The 24424-nt window shown below is 43.1% G+C and overlaps 1 protein-coding gene across 4 annotated transcripts in view; it reads left to right on the top strand.

Moving 5' to 3' along the window:
• The window catches only part of mtor (mechanistic target of rapamycin kinase), a 161059-nt gene extending 137130 nt beyond the window's left edge, over nt 1-23929 (top strand). For 2 of the 4 annotated variants that reach the window (XM_080733386.1, XM_080733384.1), the window contains exons 38-59: nt 1040-1157; nt 2330-2527; nt 4851-4951; nt 5664-5760; nt 6109-6207; nt 6348-6470; nt 6653-6835; nt 8185-8319; nt 11113-11287; nt 15658-15793; nt 16027-16053; nt 17283-17430; nt 18309-18431; nt 18986-19068; nt 19487-19559; nt 19656-19730; nt 20716-20851; nt 21650-21715; nt 21811-21891; nt 22614-22694; nt 22786-22891; nt 23488-23929. In XM_080733386.1, the coding sequence (XP_080589512.1) occupies nt 1040-1157; nt 2330-2527; nt 4851-4951; nt 5664-5760; nt 6109-6207; nt 6348-6470; nt 6653-6835; nt 8185-8319; nt 11113-11287; nt 15658-15793; nt 16027-16053; nt 17283-17430; nt 18309-18431; nt 18986-19068; nt 19487-19559; nt 19656-19730; nt 20716-20851; nt 21650-21715; nt 21811-21891; nt 22614-22694; nt 22786-22891; nt 23488-23503 (2380 nt within the window). In that variant the 3' untranslated portion in view covers nt 23504-23929. The remainder of the gene's footprint in view (nt 1-1039; nt 1158-2329; nt 2528-4850; nt 4952-5663; nt 5761-6108; nt 6208-6347; nt 6471-6652; nt 6836-8184; nt 8320-11112; nt 11288-15657; nt 15794-16026; nt 16054-17282; nt 17431-18308; nt 18432-18985; nt 19069-19486; nt 19560-19655; nt 19731-20715; nt 20852-21649; nt 21716-21810; nt 21892-22613; nt 22695-22785; nt 22892-23487) is intronic. The other 2 variants (XM_080733387.1, XM_080733385.1) reach the window with 1 other exon arrangement.
• The last annotated feature ends 495 nt before the right edge of the window (nt 23930-24424 follow it).

Raw genomic sequence — 24424 nt, 5'->3', positions numbered from 1 at the left:
TTAGAACTTTAGCACATTATTGGCGATGTGTTGTGTAGGCACTTCAGGATATTATGCCTATCAGTGACTGTAGTGGATATAGGGATTCAAGCCTGCTAGCCAGATAACCGATAATGAATTTAATGAACTTTCTGGAAGCCTTTTCAATTCCACAGGGAAACCACACCGTTATTAGAATATGTGTCTTATTTTTAATACAGCGGTATTAACTGTTGTGCTTTAGGGTCTACTACTCTATACTGCTATTAAAACATGTTATGCTGCCATTCACAACTTTAGCCACATATCGTAGATAAACAACATTTTTACATTTACACTACAGTCCATCTTTTCCACAGAGACTAGACTTTTCAAATCAATTAGATTTTTTAATATGCATTAAAAAGCAGCAGAAACGTAGGTTTAACATAAAATAAAGGCGATATAATGATATTTTCACAATTTATGAATTTAGTTAATTAAAAACATTCATTACATTTTTATTTTCATTTCATTTGCAGTACATTACAATAACAATGTATGGATGTAAAAAAATCCCAAGGCACACCAACATGCCTCCGTGCACCGCTTGGGAAACATTCACTCATGGGTCTTCAACAGGGGGTCCAGGAACCCTAAGGGGTCCTCAGAGTTACTACGGGGGGTCCTCCAAATCTTTGTGTGATAGGAACTTTTTTCTCCTTTTTTATATTAACCACTTGAACCCTAGCGTCCATATTCGGAGAACTTTTGCCAAGCGCGAGGCGTTGTGAGCTTGTAGATCGGAAAAAATAGCACACTAAGTACATAGTGAAAGGTCAAGTTTATTAAAGTATTGACGGTTCAAGTGGTTAAATATCTGAAAACACAAATTGACATGAATCCAAAATACACTGATGATTGTGCTGTCAAACGATGAAACTATATGGAATCTGGGGGTCCCTGCTTCATCTTTCTCTCAGCTAAGGGGTCCTTGGCCTGAAAACTTTGAAGACCCCTGCATTAACTGCTAACTGTTCTATGTGTCTCTGCCCCCCTTGCCCCGCCCCCTCCTGTGTAGATGCTTCCTGAAGCTTGGCGAGTGGCAGCTCAGCCTACAGGGCATCAACGAGAGCACCATCCCCAAGGTGCTGCAGTACTACAGCCACTCCACTGAGCACGACCGCAACTGGTACAAGGTCAGTGTGTCCCCCTCAGGTACCCTGAGAAAGAAAGATTTGAGTTACAAATGTTTGCTTCAAGATAGAGTCAAAGATTTGCAATAATTTTCAAGATTTTTCAAAAATGGCAGATCTATAAGCTCGTAAAGCGGCACTCGGTGCTTGCGGTCGGAGCTGCAAATAAAAATAATATGTACCACTCGTTCTGGGACATTATAACATCACATTAAAGGGATAGTTCGGTAACAGGTCATTAGGTCGAACACCCTTTGGTCTGACCACCAAAACCTAACCTTAACCCTAACCTCTGCAAAACTACAGTATGCCTAAACCTAACCCTAACCCCAGTAACCGTGACGCGGGTGATTATCTAACCTGCCAACGCTGGTGAGTATCTAACCTGCCGACACGGGTGATTATCTAACCTGCCGACGCTGTTCGACCTATGGGGCAGTCCCCAGATAGTTTGCCCAAAAGATTACTTTTTTCCTATAGATTTTTAGTTTTTGGCGCATTCTTAAGCTAATAATTTGATGACCAGACCAGTGGTTCCCTATGGAGACACAAAGAGCCTGCTTTGTTCTCTATGGAGACACAAAGATTCTCCTCAAATTATTGGCTTAGGAATTCGGCAAAAAATAAAAAAAAATATCCATGAATTCAAGTCTCCATGGGGTCAGTAATCGATAGGAAAAAATCAAGCATTTTGGGGGTGAACGCCGGAATTCTCCTTTAATTGAAATGTTCTTAAAGTCATTGTCCCTACCAAGACGTCGAAGGCACAACAGGAAGAGCGGAGAGCATCTGCACACCCTCTCGCCCACACTGCAGGCTCCCAAAACAGCAGGCTCCACTTTCTTTCTTGTGCGTGCCTCCCTCATGTCCAAGGTCTTCATCCCTGCTCTGCTCCCTCCCAGCTCTTCAACTTTCAATAGCAGGTTACGTAATGCAACAAACATGAACCACATCTGTCTGGATCCCAGGAAAAAATAAAAAAATAAAATCCCCCAAGGAGATACCTTGTCTTTCCCCTCAGTTAGCCGGAAAATTATTGGCAATCCCTGAAAAAAAAAGAGACCAAAACAAAAGTCATATGTGATTACTGCCTGCCCTTTATACAATAGAAAGAAAGACGACTCGCCCTCCCCCCACCGACCCCAACCGGCACGTGACCTTTCCCTTTTCGACAGGCCTGGCACGCGTGGGCAGTGATGAACTTCGAGGCGGTCCTGCACTACAAGCACCAGAACCAGGGCCGCGACGAGAAGAAGAAGATCCGCCACGCCAGCGGTGCCAGCGCCAACAGCGAGGCCAGCAACAGTGACAGCGAGGTGGAAAGCACCGACCACAGCCCCGTGCCCTCGCCCGGGCAGAAGAAGGTCAACGAGGTGAGCCTTGAGCCCTGATTTAAGCTGAAAATAGCTGATCTACAAGCCCACAAGGCATCACACAATGTATACATTTTGAATAGTTCTTAAGTGTCACCAAGGATATTCACAGCCCAAATGTTTGATTGCTACCGTAGGGAGCAGTTGGTATCAAAACCTCCGACCTCCTCCTCATGTCTGTCAGCCAGTCAGTCAGTCATGCCTCATGTGACGCTCCATATATGGTCGTCCTTGTCCCTGTTATGCCCATATATGGAGATCCCTGATATCATCAATATTAAGCCCATATCTGGGAAAGCCCATATATGGACATATTGTGTCAGTCTCATGTGGTCAGGGCGAGGTCGCTTCTCACCCTTAGGGCGTCTTACTAGTATTTTAGTGACATTAGAAGAGTTCAGTGCTCTGCTCGCGCAACCCAGAATGTACCCTTGCGTGTCCCATAAACCAATAGCAGTGAAAGGTCAACAGGTTTTCACTAACGGCCACACATAAACAGACAAATAAATACCATGCTAAGCGCCCTGTCCTCCACGGGTCACAAGGTGCACTCGCTCAAAGGTCCTTCATATATCACCCCCTGACACACGCAGGTATGCACACAATTACACACTTTGTTAAGTCCACAGTTTGACAGCTTAAGAAAACAAGTCAAAAGTGCTGTCCTAAATCATGGTAATTATAGATTGTTCACAGTCAAATACAGAGTGTTGACTTAAAACATTGTCATGTGGATCTCAGGATCCACACGGGAATAGGCTGGCTTCATGTTGCCTGTCTTCTATGACATGTCTTTGACGTATGACTCCAAATGTGGGCAAGGTTTCAGCCTGGCCAGAGCCCCATTTACCTCCAAGAGGCAACCTTTTCCCTATAAAAAGATCTTTTTCAAATTAGTAAATAATTGCCAAAAGTTAAGGCATAAGGTGGCACGCAAGGGGGCCTACTGTACGTTAAAAGAGTTAGTGGAGGTACACATTTACTGTGGCCTGTTTGCAGCTCCGGACACCCACACAGACACTCAGAGTCAGACAGACTGACCCTCTTCTTGACATCTCACCTCTGAGAAGCCACTCCGTATAAATGGAATGAATGGTCCAATTTAGTGCAATAAAATCGACACTCCAAGTTTTACTGGGAGACTTGGCTTCGTTGTGGTAGGGGGAAAGGATATCAGGCCTTAACCCTGAATAAAATACAGTTGCATTATATGTAGATAATGCTCCCAAAGGTGTTTATTTTTACACCAGGGATACATTCAATCAATGAATAAAGCTGTGGAGCACTTAAATGTGACAGCTGTATGACAGCATATCTATAAAGAGTAGTGAAGATCCTACATTGCTAACAGGAGTTTAACTATTTGGGGAATTGGTGGGTTTCAGGGGTTCCCCAGTTTCAGGGGTTCCCGAGTTAAAATGAGTGATAGCCAGGAACCAAATGGACCCTTACAGGTCTGTAACTCAGAGAGTGAACAAATGGAACACAATGGACCCTTAAAGATCCATTTAGTCCATTTTAGTCCAAGATCCATTCCAGTTGCACACTCTCAGTGTTTTACAGTAGTGTAGATTGGTGTCCCAGTGATAAAAACTGTATCAAATGTTGGTCCATGGCCCAATCCCTATCAAACTTACGGTCCTGGAAATGACAAAGGTTGAGAATAATCGTTTTCGATCCATGACACAATATATGACGTGATATAACACAAGATTATTGTGGTGGCCAAATCAGTGACCCATCAGCTGCTCTTGTGTAATCTTCCCAGGGTTCCCACGGTCATGAAATTCCTGGAAATATTGAAATTGAAATTAGAAAAATTGAAATTAGAAAAATATCTTTCCAGTAATGGAAAAGTTTTGGAATTGATCAAGGGTCCTGGAAGGTCCTGGAAAGAATAGCTATGCATTGTCTTTGGTTATTGATTTTGTTAATACCTCTGAAATGACAAATTAAACATTGGCCAAATTGTCAAATATTAGAGGCAGAAATTGTGAAAATAGCCGATCTACATGTGTGAGCATGTAGGTCTGCTATTTTCACAATAGAAACGTGTTATACAAAATTCGTAATTTCTTAGTGCTCATCAGGGTGCCGGGGGGTCCCCAGTTAAAATATGATTATTTTGGGGGTCACGGCCTGAAAAGGTTGAGAACCACTGGCATACACTACCTGTCTTTGGGCATTGCGCATAGGAGTAAGTGACTTGTTATTGAGCTGAATTATTGTTATATAGTCCTGGAAATTGGGTTAAATATTCTGGAAAAGTTTTGGAAGTTAATTGGAAAAAAATGTGTGGGAACCCTGTCTTCCACGTCTGCAGGACCTGTCCAAGACGTTGCTGCTGTACACGGTGCCTGCTGTCCAGGGCTTCTTCCGATCCATATCCCTGTCCAGAGGCAACAACCTCCAGGACACTCTCAGGTGAGGGCAGAGTTCTCCACACGGGTGTTTGGGGGGGGGGGGGGGGGGGTTACTGAGAGTCCCACAGTCAAAAAGCCCCCTCTAAGAGGGTGTGTGAGGAGAGGGGGACCTCTTGTGATGAACACAGGAACTGAAGAATGTTTGGAACATACATGGGTGTCACAAGGGGGGGTTGGGGAAGTGGGACTGAGTTTCGAGGGCCCAAGGTGGAGGGGCCTGCATTACTTTAGTATTGAAAAATAGCAGGCAGATATACAAGCTCACAGCGCGGCACCGAGTGCCACGCTGCGAGCTTGTACATCTGCTATTATTGAAAAGTCATGAAAATGTGTGCAAATCTTTGAATATATGTATTTTTTAAGCGAACATTTGTAACTCAAATTTTGCTTCTGGGGGGTCCCCGGAACTAAATATTTTGAGATGGGGGTCCGTGGCCAAATACATATCATTTTGGGGGTCCTTCACATGAAAATATTTGAGCACCACTGACAAAAAGCACCACTTTTTCAAAAATAGCAGATCTAAGAACATTCATGGGGGGCCCGCGGTGAATCCTTGTACCCAGGGCCCAGAATTTGGTGCGACACCCCTGGGAACATACCATACCATAGGTCTGTGTGGGTGAACACACATAATGACTAGCTGGTATATGGGTCAGAAGAAGATAGATGGTGATTATGTGTCTCAGTGTTTGGTTGTTTTCACCATGCAGGGTGTTGACACTGTGGTTTGACTACGGTCACTGGCCTGAGGTGAACGAGGCCCTGGTGGAGGGAATCAAGACCATTCAGATAGACACCTGGCTACAGGTAACACTCAGGCATGCACTCATGGCATGCACAGTACACGCACGCACGCGCGCACGGGTCCGAGCTGAGGCCCTTTACTGCATGTCCTTGCCCATCTCCCTGTCCTACCATTTCCACCGTTGCTACTTCATTTCTTTTTTCTTTACTTTTTTGAATAGCAGATTTAACAAGCTTGTAGATTGTATTATATTATATATATATTTTTTTTTACTTTGTGTGTGTAAAATAGTCTATTCATTCATGAAAACATAAAAAGGTGAACTATGGAGATGCAAGGTTTCTGGTAATTATGTACATGCGTTGCTCTAGCAACAGGTTAAGAATGATCAATCTTGTTGTTGTGTGCAGGTGATTCCTCAGCTGATCGCCCGTATTGACACACCACGTGCCCTGGTGGGGCGTCTCATCCACCAGCTGCTCACTGACATCGGGCGCTATCATCCACAGGTAAGTAAACCTCTTCCAACGTGCCCTTCTGGCTCCCGGTGTAGCACGATGACGTCTTAACATGTTAATGCATGACTTGTCATGGTATTGTCATGTATGTATCACATCATTCACTGGATTATTCTCGTTTGAATCCAAAGGCTTTGATCTACCCGCTAACCGTGGCTTCCAAGTCGACCACCACAGCCCGCCATAACGCTGCCAACAAGATCCTCAAGAACATGTGTGAACACTGCAACACCCTCGTCCAGCAGGCCATCATGGTATACAACTTTTTTTTCTCTCATGAATTTAACTCTCTGTTCATTCAATTCTCAGAGTTACAGGCCCATACAGGTCTGTTTGGCAAATGTCTACAAGTGCATGAGGTCATCTAACGGTCCATGTGGTCATTTCCGTGATCTCTGCGGGGACACTGACAGTGGTTGGGTCTTTCTCCATCCAGGTGAGTGAAGAGCTGATCCGCGTCGCCATCCTGTGGCACGAGATGTGGCACGAGGGCCTGGAGGAGGCCTCCCGCCTCTACTTTGGCGAACGCAACGTCAAGGGCATGTTTGCCGTGCTGGAGCCGCTCCACGCCATGATGGAGAGGGGCCCGCAGACCCTCAAAGAAACCTCCTTCAACCAGGTCAGTGTCACCACACTTTAGGTGGATCAGGCTGCTGCTGTCGCTCTTAACTCACTTAGTGCCAAACGACTTTCAGATCAACTATCTCACTATGGATTTTTTTTTTTTTTTTTTTTGGACCCCATTAAATCTAGTAAACATGATTTCAATCGCGATTTTGCATGTTCCACCCCCCATACAACCCCATCTTTCATACAGGGCAGCCATCTTTGCTTACATAACATGTAAAACATAATGGCTATAAAAAAAATCAGATTGGAAATCCGTTCAGGCATTCTTGAGAAAATCAAGAATGCCTGAACGGATTTCCAATCAGATTTTTTTGTTTGAAAGCTGTGAACAGCCTGCACAAACATGGTGCATGATCTGTGCATGGGCGTGCATTATCTGTGCACTATAAATTACATGGAAGTCTATGGAGATTTATGGCAGGGAGATCCCAAAGAAGGCATATTTAATTGGCAGTAAACGAGTTAATATAAGGTCGTTGGATTCTCACTGTGTCATTTAGACACGAATTGATATCTTTAAGCTGGTCCAGACCCTGCACCAGACCCTGCACCAAGATCTCTTGTTCCATGTGTCTAGCCTGATTTATTGACACTGGCACACAGCTAAGAATACACCAGGCTTCTCTGTTCTTGAGATATGACCGATTATGTATTTGTGAACTCCACTTTTGACTCTCTCGTCCCAACAGTTAATCATGTCGTCGGGGCAGCCTATTGATCATCCCCGCTGCGTGTCGTGAAAATCCGCCCATCCGTTATTTTGCTCACAGACACACATAGACTACGATCGCAATACCCCGCCACGTAGGGCTGTCACAATTATTACATAATCGTCTAATCGTGATTATTTGACATTATCGCAATTATTTTGTCATAATCGTCATAATCGTGAATGTTGAAAAATGTCCGAAATAGTGGGAATAGCAGATCTACAAGCTCACCACGCGTCGCATCGCGACGCGTTGTGAGCTTGTAGATCGGCTATTTCCACTACCAAAGTTATTTTTTAAGTAGTAAGTTGTCAAATATGTCAGTAATTTCTTTGTATTATGTAGGTTATGTCTCATATCTACCATGTACAACTTCAAAGCCTAAAAGCCAAACAGAAATGTAATTATCAACGACAAAAACACAATTAAATCGTTAATCGCCAATTATTTGAGTGACAATTAATCGTCATGTAAAATGTCATATCGTGACAGCCCTACCGCCACGCACTGCTGCTGGGAGGGGTAATAATGATGATCCATTTGCCCTTCGTCCAGTGCTTTGGCGGAGTGTGTTTCATTTGAATTGACTGGATCACTCACTGGCATCGCTTTTGTGTCCTAATGACAGGCTTACGGCAGGGACCTGATGGAGGCTCAGGACTGGTGCAGGAAGTACATGCGCTCCGGTAACGTGAAGGACCTGACGCAGGCCTGGGATCTGTACTACCACGTCTTCAGACGCATCTCCAAGCAACTGCCTCAGGTATCACACATTAATGCACTGTTTTTTGACGGTGAGAGCCGTTTATGCATAGTTTGAACTGTTGCCTGTGGACATGCTTACGCTGCTTACTCTTTCACACTTGCTCTGGATAAGTAAGTGTGTAGCCTTGGGTACCAACGGTTCCTGAGCCATATGTTCCATAGGTCAGTAGTCTCATCTCCTGTTTCTCTAACGTGAGGCAGCTTAGGGAAACAAAAAAAAAACACAACAAAACAACACTACACACACAAGTATCACGTGACCCAGGTAAACTCATTCTCATATTCACTGGAGATGGCCTCGGGTATGAATACAGTACGTGTAGAATTTTGTTTCTCACAAAAGTTATGTAAACCTTTTTTTAACCCATTTAGGCCTAGAATTATGGAATGCTTTAACCAGTGAAAAATAGCAGATATACAAGCTCACAGCGCGGCACCGAGTGCCGCGCTGCGAGCTTGTAGATCTGCTATTTTTGAAAAATCGTGAAAATGTGTGCAAATTTTTCAATATATATTTTTCAAAGCAGACTTTTGTAACTCAATTCTCTGCTTCTGGGGGGTCCCTGGAACAACATATTTTGAGATGGAGGTCTGCGGCCGAATAAATGTCATTTTGGGGGTCCTTGACATGAAAAAGTTTGAGAACAGCTGATTTAGAGGAAGGATTTAGAAGTCGGGTCAAAGATCGGGTCAAAGATATTCAAAGACTTGCACACATTTTCATGATTTTTCAAAAATAGCAGATCTACAAGCTCGCAGTGCGGCACTCGGTGCCGCGCTGTGAGCTTGTATATCTGCTATTTTTCAATAGTTAAAGCATAAAAATAATGTTTAAAGTGGTTCAAATCTAACGCGACTCGGGCGAGTTCCAGGTATTTGAGAGTTAAATTGAGTCTGAAGAAGAGAAGCTGCTTGAGGCTACCTTCACAGCTCTGCCAGGTAAAACATCCCACCGCGACTGAGGCCCTGCTGTGAAAATAATTACGTCAAATAAGTGTCTCACCGGCGGAGCCATAAGTAGGCATTCCAATCCCCATTCCAATCCTTCATCACTTGTTATGAGAGCTACAATACTTACCCTTTCGTGTCCGGACTCATGCTCCTTTTTGTCCCACAATCTCAGCTATCTAGGTCACATAGAAGTGGCAAAAAGAATGACACATTTGTTTTTCCCTTCTTTCCCTGCTTTTGTCTCTATTCTTTACCCTTATAACTATTTTCTTGGAAACGGCAAAATGTTGGGAGCTTGTACAATTTACAATGAAAGAATTACACCCACTTGTTCACCTATGAACTTGTGATGTGACAAAGTTGAAGTTGAAAGCTAAAGCCAGATTTTCCGACGCGTTGTTAGGTTGCACTGTAGATTGTACTGTTATTTTTTGTCAAGTGACACCCTCGTGCAATGGATTGTGAATTAATCTTGTGCGGTCGTTGTAATGTCACTGCATAGCTAACGCCAATACTAGCAAACTCTGATGGAGAAAGAAGCAAAAATGAAATTCCAGAGGAACAGGGCTGCCTTTGATTCGTTTTTCCTCCAGGTAAAGTGATTGAACTGCTATTGAAAGAGGGCAGGAATGAAACACAGTGGGATGTGGTGAGCCGTGCTGAGTGAGGGAGATGATGGAAGTGAAAGGAGAATGACACAGAGAACCCGGGGCAGAATTACACCTCATCCACCTCCCAACTGCATGGTCCACGTAGACACATCCACCTGTCAAAATAATGACGCGTGGGAGAACACGTTGCATAGACTCTGGATCCGTTTGGTTAGTTATATCACAGGTTTTATAAGTGGGCGCCGTGGCCCCTGGGGGTAGCCAGGGGGTGCCAGGCATGGAGGTGAGTGTCCCATTACATATCAAAATAGCAGATATACGGTACAATTTTGTGAAATGGCTTTTTTTTTTTTGCCATTTCGAAATTGGACACCTGCAGCCAGAGGCTGTGGCTATTAGGGGTCCTTTGCATGGAAAATGTTAGGAACCCCTAAGTTATATTAGGTACTGTACAGCTACAGTATACCACATTGAAGAAAGAAAGGAAGAAAAAAAAGACGAAGATTATTGCGATATCTTCCCTGAAAATCGCAAAATGTATGTGAATCACACCTCTGCTGAATCATACCTCTGCAAGCAAACAATTCTGATACAAATTCCTTTTAGCACTTAACTAAGCCAAGAGAAACCCAATATGTTGCAGCCCTGATCCCTCAGCGCATCATTGGTGGATGGATACATTTTTGTTATTAGTGATTTGTAGTGTGGACATGGCTCAGTTATTAAACATGATGACCTGGGGTGGAAGTTTATTTTAGGGCACATCTTAGCAAGTATGTGTGATTTATTAAGCACTTGTGAACACAGTCAAGGTGCATTTCATCTCATACTTGCATGCTCAGTTCTAAAATGTGTAGTTGTCACACCATTTTTAAGCTTAAACCTAATTTATATTCCATAGTATGACAGTGTCGTTTGCCAAACAACTCATCTACAAGCTAACAATGCATTAAGCAACACCCTCGCACATTGGAATATGAATTAAGTTTAACAGTGGTGCAGCTGTTGTTGTGTCACTGCATAGTTTACGCCAATAGTAGTCTAGGTACATTGTACATGGACCCTTGCGTTGTACACTCCCAATTTTCAATACAGGACTTTTTACTTGTAACAGAGTATGTCTTCCTCGTGGTCTTGATACTTGTCACTCAAATAAATCCTCAGAGTACTTCTTCCACCACTGCTCTCTGCCCTCACGGTCCCTGACTGTCGCTCTCCTCTCCATCCAGCTGACCTCTCTGGAGCTGCAGTACGTGTCTCCCAAGCTGCTGATGTGCAGGGACCTGGAGCTGGCTGTGCCGGGCACCTACGACCCCAACCAGCCCATCATCCGCATCCAGTCCATCGCCGCCTCCCTGCAGGTCATCACCTCCAAGCAGCGGCCGCGCAAACTCACAATCATGGGTAAGAGGGCACTAAGAACCAGGGTTGGATTTGTTGAGGGGGCGTGAGGAGGATCCGTGCCTCTGCTTTTGACGTCGACCTCCTGGTCATTCATTTTACGCACCAGAATCACTTCTACTAGTATTGATTCAACAGCAATCAGCCACCATACCAGAGGACATAACATAGGATAGGGATATATTTGTGACATGGTTTGATAGAATATTCCTTAAATAGGCAAACATGAAAGATGTACGTATATTTTTTTACATTTCGTGATTTATTTCAGATAGGTAAGTGTAGAGAGACATCAATCCAAGAGGAGAGGAGAGACATGCGAGACCAGACGGTGCTGTGTCATTTTTCCGACGTCTCATTAGTCCGATGTTACCTAACCCTATCCTTAACCCTAACCTAACCTAACCCTAAACCTAACCTAACCCTAATCACTGTCCGAGTAATGAGATGTGGGACAACCAGACGCGGGGTCAGATACACAGCTCTTTGATCATTCATATAATTATAACTTATTCAACTACTTTCAGATTTCATGAGCAACGGGTTGTGCCCTGTGGGAATCAATACACTCTCATCCATACTCATTTGTCCTCGACCTAATAGGGAGAATCGATAACACTGAGAATGGGGAGATTTGTCAATTGGAATATTTTCAAGGATGATTTGTATATACAGTATATCCAGCATGCATTAATTGTACTTTTCGTGTCCTCCTGTATGTAATACTTCATAGTAATTCTGCAGTGTGTTGTGGGTTCCATTACAAGCACACAGTAGCTAATGGAGCCCACACGGTCCAACATGTTATTCCAGGTCTTTCCACTGGACAGTGAGGTACATTCTTTTGATGACTCGATCCACCATACCATAAAACGCCCTGTAAAAGTCGCTAGCCTCTAAATCTTCAGAAAATTGGTACCAAGGCGACTATCAAGACCCCTCACCCTCCACTGTCCACTTTGTTTTTGTTCTAGCTCTTCTTACCCTTTATTTCACCATGAATAAGATTCTGAATCTCTTTTACAAGGGAGTCCTGGCCCAAACATCAGCATAAAAGGAAAACATCAAAAAGGTTTCATATAAAAAGAAACTTAAAAACAGTCATCAAATTGCACAGTGCAAGAAGAAGGGGTTTTGCAGAGTTCAGTAAAGGACATGAGCATGCAGTGGTCAAGTAGACGCCCTTAATCCTGTGTTTGATCTGCTATGTTTATAGGATAATCTACTTTAAGATGACTTTAGCTCACACCAAGATGAGGATGCAAAACATTAGAACTGGCGGGTTTGAGGAATGCAGTATATAATAATTATTTTGTCCAAGGTTGAAGACACTGAGTGGTTTAGGAGTTAGTAGGGAGCGCAGGGAAGCAGTTTGTGCAACATAAAGAAAATACCAGCGTTCCATTCTACGATTGTATAAGGAGGACCGACTGACAGTGACAAAAAGTGATCAGCTGTGCGAACAGACGCTTGAATGAGAGATAAATCGCAAGGTTTAGCGTAAATATTCTCTCCTCTCCGAGTGCCGCGCTGCGAGCTTGTAGATCTGCTATTTTTTTTTTTAATGTTTGCAAATCTTTGAATATGTATGTATTTTCAAAGCGAACGTTTGTAACTCAAATTTTGCTTCTGGGTGGTCCCTGGAACTAAATATTTTGAGATGCGATTCCGTGGCCAAATAAATATAATTTTGGGGGTCCTTCACATGAAAAGGTTTGAGAACCACTGACATAGTCTCTCAAGAACAGACTAACTGAGCTCCAGTTAAGCGAAAAGGACCTTTTCTTTGACGATGGCGGGCCAGATTGCTGACGTAGAAACATGGGTTTTTCAAAAAATCTTAGAAGGATTCAAAAGACACTTATAGAATCGGGTCAAAATTCTAATTTATACGATTTTTCAAAAATAGCAGATCTACAAGCTCACAGCCGCGCTGTGAGCTTGTATATCTGCTATTTTTCAATAGTTAAAGCATAAAATAATAATACACCATACTGTCCGACTGACAGTGACATAAAGTGATCAGCTGACACTTGAATGAGAGATAAATCGCAAGGTTTAGCGTAAATATTCTCTCCTCTCCTAGCGACGTGGGACACCACCCTCGCTGGGATTGTCATCAAGCATCAGAATCCCTTTAATCTGATCTCTGATCTCTCTCTCTCTCTCCTCCTTTGTCTTTCCACGGGCCGCGCCAGACTTCTTTAATGGGGACGATATAGATCCATTGTCTTGACTGGTTCCACAGGGACTATCACGTCTCTGCAGTAGAGCTAGTATGACACGCTGGACTCTGTGTAATGTGGTCAGTCGGGAACACTGATGTTATTGTAAGTTCTTCGTGCAGTTGCATAACGGCAGACATCTGTGGTTTCGATAGGTTCAGTAGATGTTTCCCTTTATGCCCTGGTGAAACCTCGGTTTTCCTCTCCTGACCTGCTGGCTTGGCCGTTACATACAGCAGGGGTTCCCAAACTTTAAACAATACGAGGCACCCCTACATTATAATTTTCACTCCCAGCACCTTATATTTATAGCATATCGTCGTTGTCGGGTGGAAATGTCCAAAACCGTTCGTTTTGTATTTATCATCTATAAAATGTACTAAACTAGTGAAAACAGCAGATCTACAAGCACACAACGCCTCGCATCGCGAGGCGTTGTGTGCTTGTAGATCGGCTGTTTTCACTAGTTTTGTGCAACAGTCTTGTATGATGAAGCAGGGCTCTGCTTTACCAAAAGACGTACACATTTGAAACTGACAGTGATGATATTTTAGTGATTATGTTGCGAGGAAAATGTTGAGATAATAGCCATTTTGGTTAGAACTGACTGAAAATAACTTTGTCCTTCAAGTGTTTTTCATAAATTCCAAATATTATCAAATGATCTGGCGGCACACCTGGACTGCCGTCACGGCACCCCAGGGTGCCCCGTCACCCACTTTGAAAACCCCTGACATACAGTATCCTTATTGTCGGGGCAGACATCTTGCATCTCGGCCCCCTGACTGCTGGCGTAGCGGTCTGACAGCGCATCGCGAGTTCGAGTCCTGTTCCCCGACGATCTTTGCTGCGTGTCTCACCCCATCTGTATCTCCCTGTTTTCCTGTCTGTCTACTGTAAAACTATAAATAAAGCCCAAAAGCCCCCAAAAATACATCATTTAAAAAGAAATCTCGCATCTCCATATTTCATGGTTTTATGCTTTTATCAAGGGATGTCAAAAGATTAACAATTCTAATCAGATTAGTCGCAGTTTAGCTGTGATTAATAATGATTAATCACCATTCGTAAATATGCCCCAAATCTGAAGTCAAGAAACAAAGCTGCTCTGTTACAAACAAACTCCCCTGATTATAGAACCATCCTGACTGTTATGCATCTGCTAAATGCTTAAATGAATTCCGTTAATTCCATAAATGAATCATTCCAAGTTAATGTACACATTTTGCCAACTCTATTTATTTATTTATTATTTTTTCATAAATGAATGCCCTATTTGTACGGGTTAATTTGTAGAGAGTTCTACAGTGAATTTATTCATTCAGTCCTTCATCTTTGATATCTCACTTTCAATTTGTTATAAATTCTTTATTTCACCATCTCTATATCTCATCCAATTCCCTGTTATCTGAATGGAGGGGGGCGGGCTTTCTCTGTCGTGAATATTCATTGGCACAGTTTTGTAGAACAGTCGATTTACATCACAGGAGGAGGATAATTATTCAAAAGGCTTTTAGTTAGATTTCCGAAATGCACACAGTTGTCGGGATGCATACGTTTAATAATAGATGAATCCGGGTTGAAATTTGATTTTTAATTGCACTGGGTCTGGAACGCATTATTACTTTAACCATTATTTTATGCTTTAACTATTAAAAATAGCAGATATACAAGCTCACACTGTGCCCGGCTGCGAGCTTGTAGATCAGCTATTTTTGAAAAATCATGAACAGTTGTGCAAATCTTTGAATATATCTTTTTTAAAGCGAACATTCGTAACTCAAACATTTGCCATGGGGGCGTCCCTGATACATAACATTTCGAGATGGAGGTCGGCAGCCAAATACATATCATTCTAGGGGTCCTTGACATGAAAAGGTTTGAGAATCCATGGAAGCATTCTTGGTCAAATTGGTTATTGCAGCAGTTCTCAAAGTGGATTCCAGGGACTCTGTGGGTTCCTTTATGGGGGTCTAAATTGACCCATACAAGTCTGTAACTCTGACAGTGTACAAATGGAACCAAATGGACCCGAAAGGGTCCATTTGGTTCCATTTGTACACTGTCAGAGTTAAGGGGAGACCTTGACATTTTGAAAGCTTGAGAACCACTGGGTTATTGAACGGTGACGTGTGGCGCCCTCTGCAGGCAGCAACGGCCACGAGTTCATGTTCCTGCTGAAGGGGCACGAGGACCTCCGTCAGGACGAGAGGGTGATGCAGCTGTTTGGCCTGGTCAACACACTGCTGGCTAACGACCCCGCTTCCCTGCGCAAGAACCTCAGGTACGTGCACGCACACACACACTCACTCACTTCCCTGCTCAAGTCAGGGGACATAAATACACTGTACAACAATGAGAAAAGATGACTGAAGAAGACAAAAAAGATGTGTGTTTATATCCTGAATGAAGGTCTTAAGGACCGCAACGTCGTTTTTGTTTAATAAAAGATTTTGTTGCCAGTTCTAGACAGTGTGAAGGATCTTTCTCATTTCTCACCTGTCGCCAACATTTTAGGTGTGCATCGGCCTTTCTTCAATTAAGGTACATACACAGCAAAATCCTCAAGTGTTATGATTTATCCATTCTGTAACTGCCAAGAGTGTACCAAATGTAACCAAATGGACCCCTTTGCGGTGCCCATTTCGTTTGACACTTGTACATTGTTGGAGTTAAACATGTTTTCCGGAATTCATATTTTTAATGAATAAAACGATATTTTTATTCATTAAAATATGCAAGATACTCTGTACTGGTAGAGTATGCTACTGTAACTAACTAGTGTAACTAGCACATCTGCAGTGGTTGGAGGTGCTCTCCCTACTCATCCATTGAGACATGTTTAGACCCTGGTGGCGGGTAGGACACCTACAGGTTGACACGTAGCTCTGCCTGTAACTCATGAGCACAGTATCTCCCCTGGGCCCTGGTCACACGGGGCTTCCTTCTTAGCTGGGCGGTAGAGCTTTGGTCTCCCACACAGACACACAGGGGGACCCTCTTAGCTGGGCGGTAGAGCTTTGGTCTCCCACACAGACACACAGGGGGACCCTCTTAGCTGGGCGGTAGAGCTTTGGTCTCCCACACAGACACACAGGGGGACCCGGGTTTCAATCCCAGGTAGGACATATAGTGCTATATTTTCGGCCATGCCTTTACCCCTTATCCCTAAACTTCTTTGCCTTTTTTTTACTATTTTGAAAAACATTTTGAAATCATTCAATGGCCGATCTACATCGACACGGTGTGAGCTCGTAGATCAGCTGTTTGAAATATTCAAAACTGTTTTTCGAAACAGTAAAAAAAATTGCAAAAACGTTTAGGGTTAAGGGGTAAGGCATGGACGAAAATAGAGCCCATAAAGTTTATGGATTGCAGCTTTCAGTGATGCTTAGAGACATTGAGCAGCGTTTCTCAACCTGTGGGGCTAGGGGCCCACTGGTAGGCCGTGAGGATATTACAAGTGGGCCCCCCAAAATGATTATTGGCAAAACAATTTAATTCATAATTCAACATTAATATATATATATACAGTATGTATATAAACCTTGAAAAATTGATTAATACATACTACATACTAGTATATACTACATTAGCTCCATTGATCCAAGCCAGCGCACTATTGATTAATATAAACATGCTCTGAAAACGCACGCAACCCCTTTTGGGCTGCCGTGTTCAGTGAAGTGGCCGAAAAGGTTGAGAAGCACTGCTTTTGTGGGACGATGCGATGAAAACAATGTGCCAGTGTGTGTTTGTGTCGGCCTCTCCAGTATCCAGCGGTACGCCGTCATCCCTCTGTCCACCAACTCGGGGCTGATCGGCTGGGTGCCTCACTGTGACACGCTGCATGCCCTCATCAGAGACTACCGGGAGAAGAAGAAGATTCTTCTCAACATTGAGCACCGCATCATGCTCAGGGTTAGCATCTGTACATAAGACTACAATGGAAACTGGTCCCCAGGACATTTAGCCCAAATGTGACTGTGCTTTCGTGCTGTGTACATATTTGACTATTAAGTCATCAATCAATCAAAACTTCTACAGACATTACCCATATACACACAAGTTTATTATAGTTAAATAAAAACTAAAATTAAATAACAAAAACTAGATGTGGGTTAATTTACTGAAATAAAGAAGAAAACTTTACAAAAACGAATAAAAATGCTACTAAAACGAACAAAGATCATTGAAAAATGTCCTTCGTCAATTTCCCTTGTCAATATTTCATCCATAAGTTCAGTATTTTGGGTGGGTCTGAAATCTTAGCTTTCAGATTTTTTACCGTGAATACATATTGTGTTTTAACATGCACACCCAGTCTTCAACTTGCCTAAAGTTTCTCAAGTCTCCAACCTTTTTCAGTGACCCGTAAGGGTCTAGTTGGTTCCAAACTATCAGTCGTTTAGCTGGAACCCCCCTGGAACCCTCTTAAGGACCCCTTGGGGGTCATCGGACTCCATGTTGAGAACCACTGCCGTGGAAGACGACTCTATCAGGATATATATTTTGAGCAAGCTGCTTGTAGCGCGCAGCCTTCAGCCGGTGTGCAAATGTATCAGCGGGACGGCAACAACCTTATTTATCATCCGCAAACCATTTTTAACAAGTCCGCTCAGGCGTAACATCGGAGCGAGCCGAATATTAAAATAGAATAAATAAATAATGAAACTGATGATTAAATAAAAACAGGCCAAAGCATTAATCAGCTGACAGTGAGAGGGGTGTGGGGGTGTGGGAGTGTTGTGTGGATCCAATATGTTCTGTTAACGCGTTGCCACGTCTGTGGTTTCCAGATGGCGCCGGACTACGACCACCTGACTCTCATGGAGAAAGTGGAGGTGTTTGAGCACGCCGTTAACAACACGGCCGGAGATGACCTGGCCAAGCTGCTGTGGCTGAAAAGCCCCAGCTCAGAGGTAGACCACCACCACAGTCACCTTGTCTTTCACATCATCATAAACTTCTGCTTTTATTCTCGGACATTTTTCACAGTCAAATATAATTTAAGCGTTCTGTGTAATTTGATTGCTTCTTTTGATTTATGGGGAGACTATGAAAAAACCCTGTGGAAGTGGAAAACCTTCTTTTGAAAAATGGACCAGCTCTTAATCAGTGGTGATTTTTGTCAACTGAAGTCACTGCTGATTTTCAGTACAACAGCACTAGCACGTGTTATACAAGAGTTCTACTACAAGATCTACTTTAATGGGAGACATGATTATGATGATTTAGTTGTTTGTTCTTTCATGTATTCAGCAGTTAGACTGACCATAGTTCTTTCAACACAACAATCAACCTGTCAGGGCCTTGAACTCACAGAGGAAATCAACAGAAATGTTGATAATGTTGACAGTAAAGAAACATTCCAGGGCTGTTGTACCGTAAATATCATCACTCTTGGAATGCCTCCAGAAGGAACTTAAATATTATGTAACTTATTAAGTACAACGGTTGCTATCTTCCCCGCCAGGTGTGGTTTGACCGGAGGACCAACTACACACGCTCGCTGGCTGTGATGTCCATGGTGGGCTACATCCTGGGGCTGGGTGACAGGTGAGACATCACCTCTTTTCATACTAGCCTTTTTTCTTCTTTTCTTGTCTTCAAACTAGGATCTTCCCTTTAAGTCTCGAGTTGAATTAACACTGAGAATGTTACTGTGTCTCCTGCATGGGAGGTGGGATGTTTCAGTTCAGTAAAATGTTATTATAGTGCCAATTCACATTATAGTGCCAATTCACAAGAAGTTGGCTCAAGACACTTTACATATAGAGCAGAGACAAGGCATGGAAGAACTGCCCTTTAACATGAAGAAACCTCAGGCAAAATAAAAACAGACTGTAGCCATCCGCCTAGACCTTTTCGGGGGAGAAAAAGAGAGTAGGAGAGACAGACAGACAGACAGACAGACAGAGATGTAAGCAACAACAGTAGTAACAACCATAATGATGTTTTTGTCCTTTATCCTCAGGCATCCATCCAACCTCATGCTGGACCGACTGAGCGGCAAGATCCTTCACATTGATTTTGGAGACTGCTTCGAGGTCAGACTGTTTTCCATAAACCACCTAAAAGCGGTGTTGTTAATGCTTCCTTTTAAGATCCAGAAGGCTGAGCTCTTCGTTTGCTCTCCTCCGCAGGTTGCCATGACCAGGGAGAAATTCCCGGAGAAGATTCCGTTCCGTCTGACGAGGATGCTCACCAACGCCATGGAGGTATGCGCAGGGGCGTCACAAGGGGGAGGGAAAGTGGGACTGAGTTACTAGGGCCCAAGGTGAAGGGGCCTTAATTATTTTATACATTAGCTATTGAAAAATAGCAGCTATACAAGTGCAAGCTTGTAGATCTGCTATTTTTTAAAAGTCGTGAAAATGTGTGCAAATCTTTGAATATATGTATTTTTGTAACTCAAATTTTGCTTTTGGGGGGGGGGGGGGGTCCCTGGAACTAGATATTTTGAGATGGGGGTCCGTGGCCAAATACATATTATTTTGGGGGTCCTTCACATGAAAAAGTTTGAGCACCACTGACATAGAAACATAGTTTTTTCAAAAAGCCTTAGAAGGATTTGAAATATTCAAAGACGTGCACAAATGTTCATGATTTAAAAAAATAGCAGATCTACAAGCTCGCAGCGGGGCACTCGGTGCCGCGCTGTGAGCTTGTATATCTGCTATTTCTCAATAGTTAAAGCACAAAATGTGAGTGAATCTTTGTACCCAGGGCCCAGAATTTGGTACGACACCCCTGAGTATGTGGTAAACACCGACTGCGCTTCAGGAATGTCATGACTCACACGTCTATGATGCAAGATACCAGATGGAATATGACCTAGAAATTCATAGGTCATTTCTGTGTTCCTTTGTGGAATGCATAAATAACAAATATTTTCATCCCTTTTACATTAACATGATTGTTAAGAAGTGAGGAGCCATTAACAGTTCAATCAGTGTGTTGTTTGTTCTAGCATGAGGACAGGCTGAGGTCCTCCACTCTCAATACCACTTGAAATAATGTAGACCATTATTGGCCTAAATATTTCTCTCATTTAACACAAAATATCTATTAAAAGAAATCTCATATCTTTCTGTGTAGTTGATCGCATTATGTTTTCTCTTGCGTTCGGAACCATCAACTACAGTTGTCTTAATCATCTTCATTACGCACATGCCTGTGCCTGTGCGTGTGTGCTGGCTGCAGGTGACAGGTCTGGATGGTAACTACCGCATCACGTGCCACACGGTGATGGAGGTACTGAGGGAGCACAGGGACAGTGTCATGGCCGTGCTGGAGGCCTTCGTCTACGACCCCCTGCTCAACTGGAGGCTCATGGACAGTAAGGCAGCACCACTCATCAGCATCTGCTCTCTATCATCTCTGCTCTGGTCATGGTCAACTTGAATATCTGCTGTAGTCTGTGAATGTTCATTAAAGGGTTGCAATTTTAGTTAGTAAGTGACCTTGGACCTCTATTCTGTCCTGTATGTGACTACTGTGCAAAGAGGAGAAATACCCAATACTAGTTTATTGCGCACTAAGTATCTCAAGAGCATTGATAATGTTTTACAACATTTGAATCTGGATCTGGATTTGCAACTGAATCTCGGACATGGCAGTCACGGAAAACAGGTTTGAAGAAGGGCATGCAACCCAGGGCATGTTCGGCCTGTGTGATGTCACATGGCAAACGCCAATCAAATTAAAGAAATGTGTTGGTCAGTAAGGAAGTATGCAGGACGGTTGCGTGATACAAAACATGCACTCCTCCATCCCTGATATGACACGTGGGTGAGGGTCCTGTCAATGAGGAAGTGACTAGCTTTTATGTTTTCACCATGCTGCGCTTGGTGTCTCTGTTCACCATGGATACTGGTTCACAAATTCTGGAGGATCAAATGTATCCATATTAATAGATCCTGGAATACTAAATGAGGCCAAAGATAGAGGCATTGAGGAAAGAGATTTCAAGTCCCCTCATAATTATCACAGAAAGTTTTGCTAGAAGTGTTTGAGAGAGAGAGAGAGAGAGAGAAGGAGGATATGTTCTCATTAGCCAGCTGCTGCCGTCTAATTTTAAAAAGGTATTTTTTTTTACTAGCTAAAAACATGTTTTTTTTGCTGTGTCACCCCTCAGCGAATACGAAGGGCAACAAACGCTCCCGCACCAGAACTGACTCCTACACCGCCGGACAATCAGTGGGTGAGTCAGCAAGTCTTTTTCTTCTTCTTTTCTTTTTTTTGCCCTGCTGAATATGTGTGTGCGTGAATGAATGTGCTTTTCCCCCTCCTCTGCAGAGGCTCTGGAAGCAATAGACCTGGGAGAGACCACACATAAGAAACCAGGGACCACCGTGCCTGAGTCCATCCACACCTTCAGTGAGTCGTCAGCTCTCGTTGTCTTTTGGTTTTTGAATAATATGATTTCACTTGACCCTGGCCTATACTTTTTAAGAAATGTGGCATGGTAGAGCTCTGTTGTCAGCATAAATCAGTACTATAATTGTTCACTGTTCTAAGCCACTCAAGTTCACCTTTCATTTCAGGCTAGAGAGCACTCTTGTTACAGCAACTTGTGCTGACATTTTGACCATTGTACATATAGAGCCTGCCTACTTGTTCAGGGGAACAATTACATTTTGAACTGAAGGTCAAAATTCCTGCCAAATGGGATCATGTAAGGTCGTGCTAAACCAGACAAAGGATCTAAATGTCTCTAGGGAAGAGCTGGGAGACCAAATACAACCATCGCAATTGTAAAAGTTATATTATTAACATACTCTATACCATACAGATTGGACAAAATAAGATTTTGTCAGTGCTACTCAAACCTTTCAAGGACCCCCAGTTTGGTATAAATTACACCACAGACCCCCATATCTCGGAGAGGGTACAAGTGGACCCAAGTGGACCTTGTGGCCCATTTGGTTCCATCTGTACCCTCTTCAGACCATCCTAACCATCAATCATTTACAGTAGCTAGGGACCCCCTGGGTCCCCCTCAAGGACCCAGTAGTCTAGAACAAGGACGCTATGCCATTATTAGATTGTTTTTCTTATCTAAAGACACTCATCCTGTATGTGCATTTATGTTAATCTAGTCGGAGATGGTCTGGTACAGCCCGAGGCGCTCAACAAGAAAGCCATCCAGATCATCAACCGGGTGCGGGACAAACTCACAGGTAAGAGGACAAGGACATGTGCACTCCTTACCAAAGAGATATCCCTTTAAAAGCCTTGACCTTCACCCATGTGACTGCTTCCTCCAACCAGGTCGAGACTTCTCTCACGATGAGACGCTGGACGTGCCAACTCAGGTGGAACTCCTCATCAAGCAGGCCACGTCACACGAGAACCTGTGCCAGTGCTACATCGGATGGTCAGTAGTACCGCCACAAATGATCTTTACGGTCCACATCAAGTGGCTTCTTTTTGTGACATTTGCATCGGGCAGTTCTGTAGTTGGCATCTTTCATGTTGGGTTAGGGTGTGTGGGGGGGGACCCATTTCATTCGTTTTTGTGTTCTTGTGTTATCAATTCTTAGAAAGTGAAAGTGACTCAGTCTCCAGGTTTTCTTCTGAATATACGTGACACTGATTTACTATGACACTATGGCACATTAGGAGACGGCCAGTACAGTGGTTCTCAACACTTTTATTTCAATGTTTTCAAGGACCGCCATAACTGTACATTTGTACACACTCAGAGTTACAGACCTGTAACAAGGTCCCTCAACCCACGTTGTGGGCCACAGCACTAGTAGTGCATTTAGGGCTAGCTCTGTTTCTGGTAATATTTGTATGTCCATGGCAAAATGAGTATTTGGACAAAAATGTCCACCACAAGCCGGCATGGCGGTGAACCCTGACACACTGCAATACAAGGCATTCGAGTCGATCTACTTTTTCTGGTGCACAACACAGCACGTGACCACACATAATATAAATCAGGCATATACCTTTTTCTCTCTGCAGGTGTCCATTTTGGTGAAGACACTCTACGTTCTGTTGTTTGGAGCCCTGGAAATGGTATTTCAGACACAAACACAAACCGGCTATGAGAGAAGCCTCTCAAACTAAAGCCTGGTCGAAGTTGTTGTGTATTCTTCTCACTGGTATTTTTCAACGTTGATGGGCAAGCACCTTAAAGGCCTTTTCATGCCAAGTCAGATTTTTCTGCACGGAACAACAACCCCTTTCCCGCACGTGACAACAAAAAGAAAGAAAGAAAAAGGTGCCGTGTTGTTATATTTTTGAATTGGAGCCAGTTCCATTTCTGCAGAGTTCGTACATTCGTACGTGTTTAAAACATGAATAAAATAATTGTAACATTTATTTAACTATGGAGTTACTTTGTGTTTTTTTTTTGTAACAGTGTTAGCTGTGTGTCCTCTACAATAAAAACTACGATCAAGAACGCTTTGAAGTTTCACGTTTATACATCTATCTCTGAAGATGAAATAGTCAGATAAATATAAGGCAGAGGTTGGACAAAATTGTATTATTTAGTTTTTCAACTGATTCTCTCAGGAAATTAGGTAAAAGATAGATAAAAAAATCTACCCTGATCTGCTCATGGCAAATACCCACAGTGGCCAAATCAAGTTGGGCTCCCATCGACTTTCTATATAGGAGGAAAATACCCAGAAAAGTAGGATGTGAGGGGTCTAACTATAGGGGTTTGTCATGATGCTGAATCCATTGCAAGCATTTGTTTTGCACAAAAAACATTCATTGGTCCCAGAAAACGCCCACAAAAGGTGATGACTCATCACTTTTCGTCACTAAACCATAGTTTTCTGGGGCTATTTTTATTTTGCAAATGCTTGCAATGGATTCAGCATCATGACAAACGCCTAGTTAGACCCCTCACATCCTACTTAAAGCAGATTTTCTTTTCTTGGTATTTTCC

The sequence above is a fragment of the Nannobrachium achirus genome (genome assembly GCF_963921795.1).
Source record: "Nannobrachium achirus genome assembly, chromosome: 9".
NCBI lineage: Eukaryota > Metazoa > Chordata > Actinopteri > Myctophiformes > Myctophidae > Nannobrachium > Nannobrachium achirus.
The sequence above is the reverse complement of the archived record's forward strand: the minus strand, read 5'-3'. Positions and strand labels throughout refer to the sequence as shown.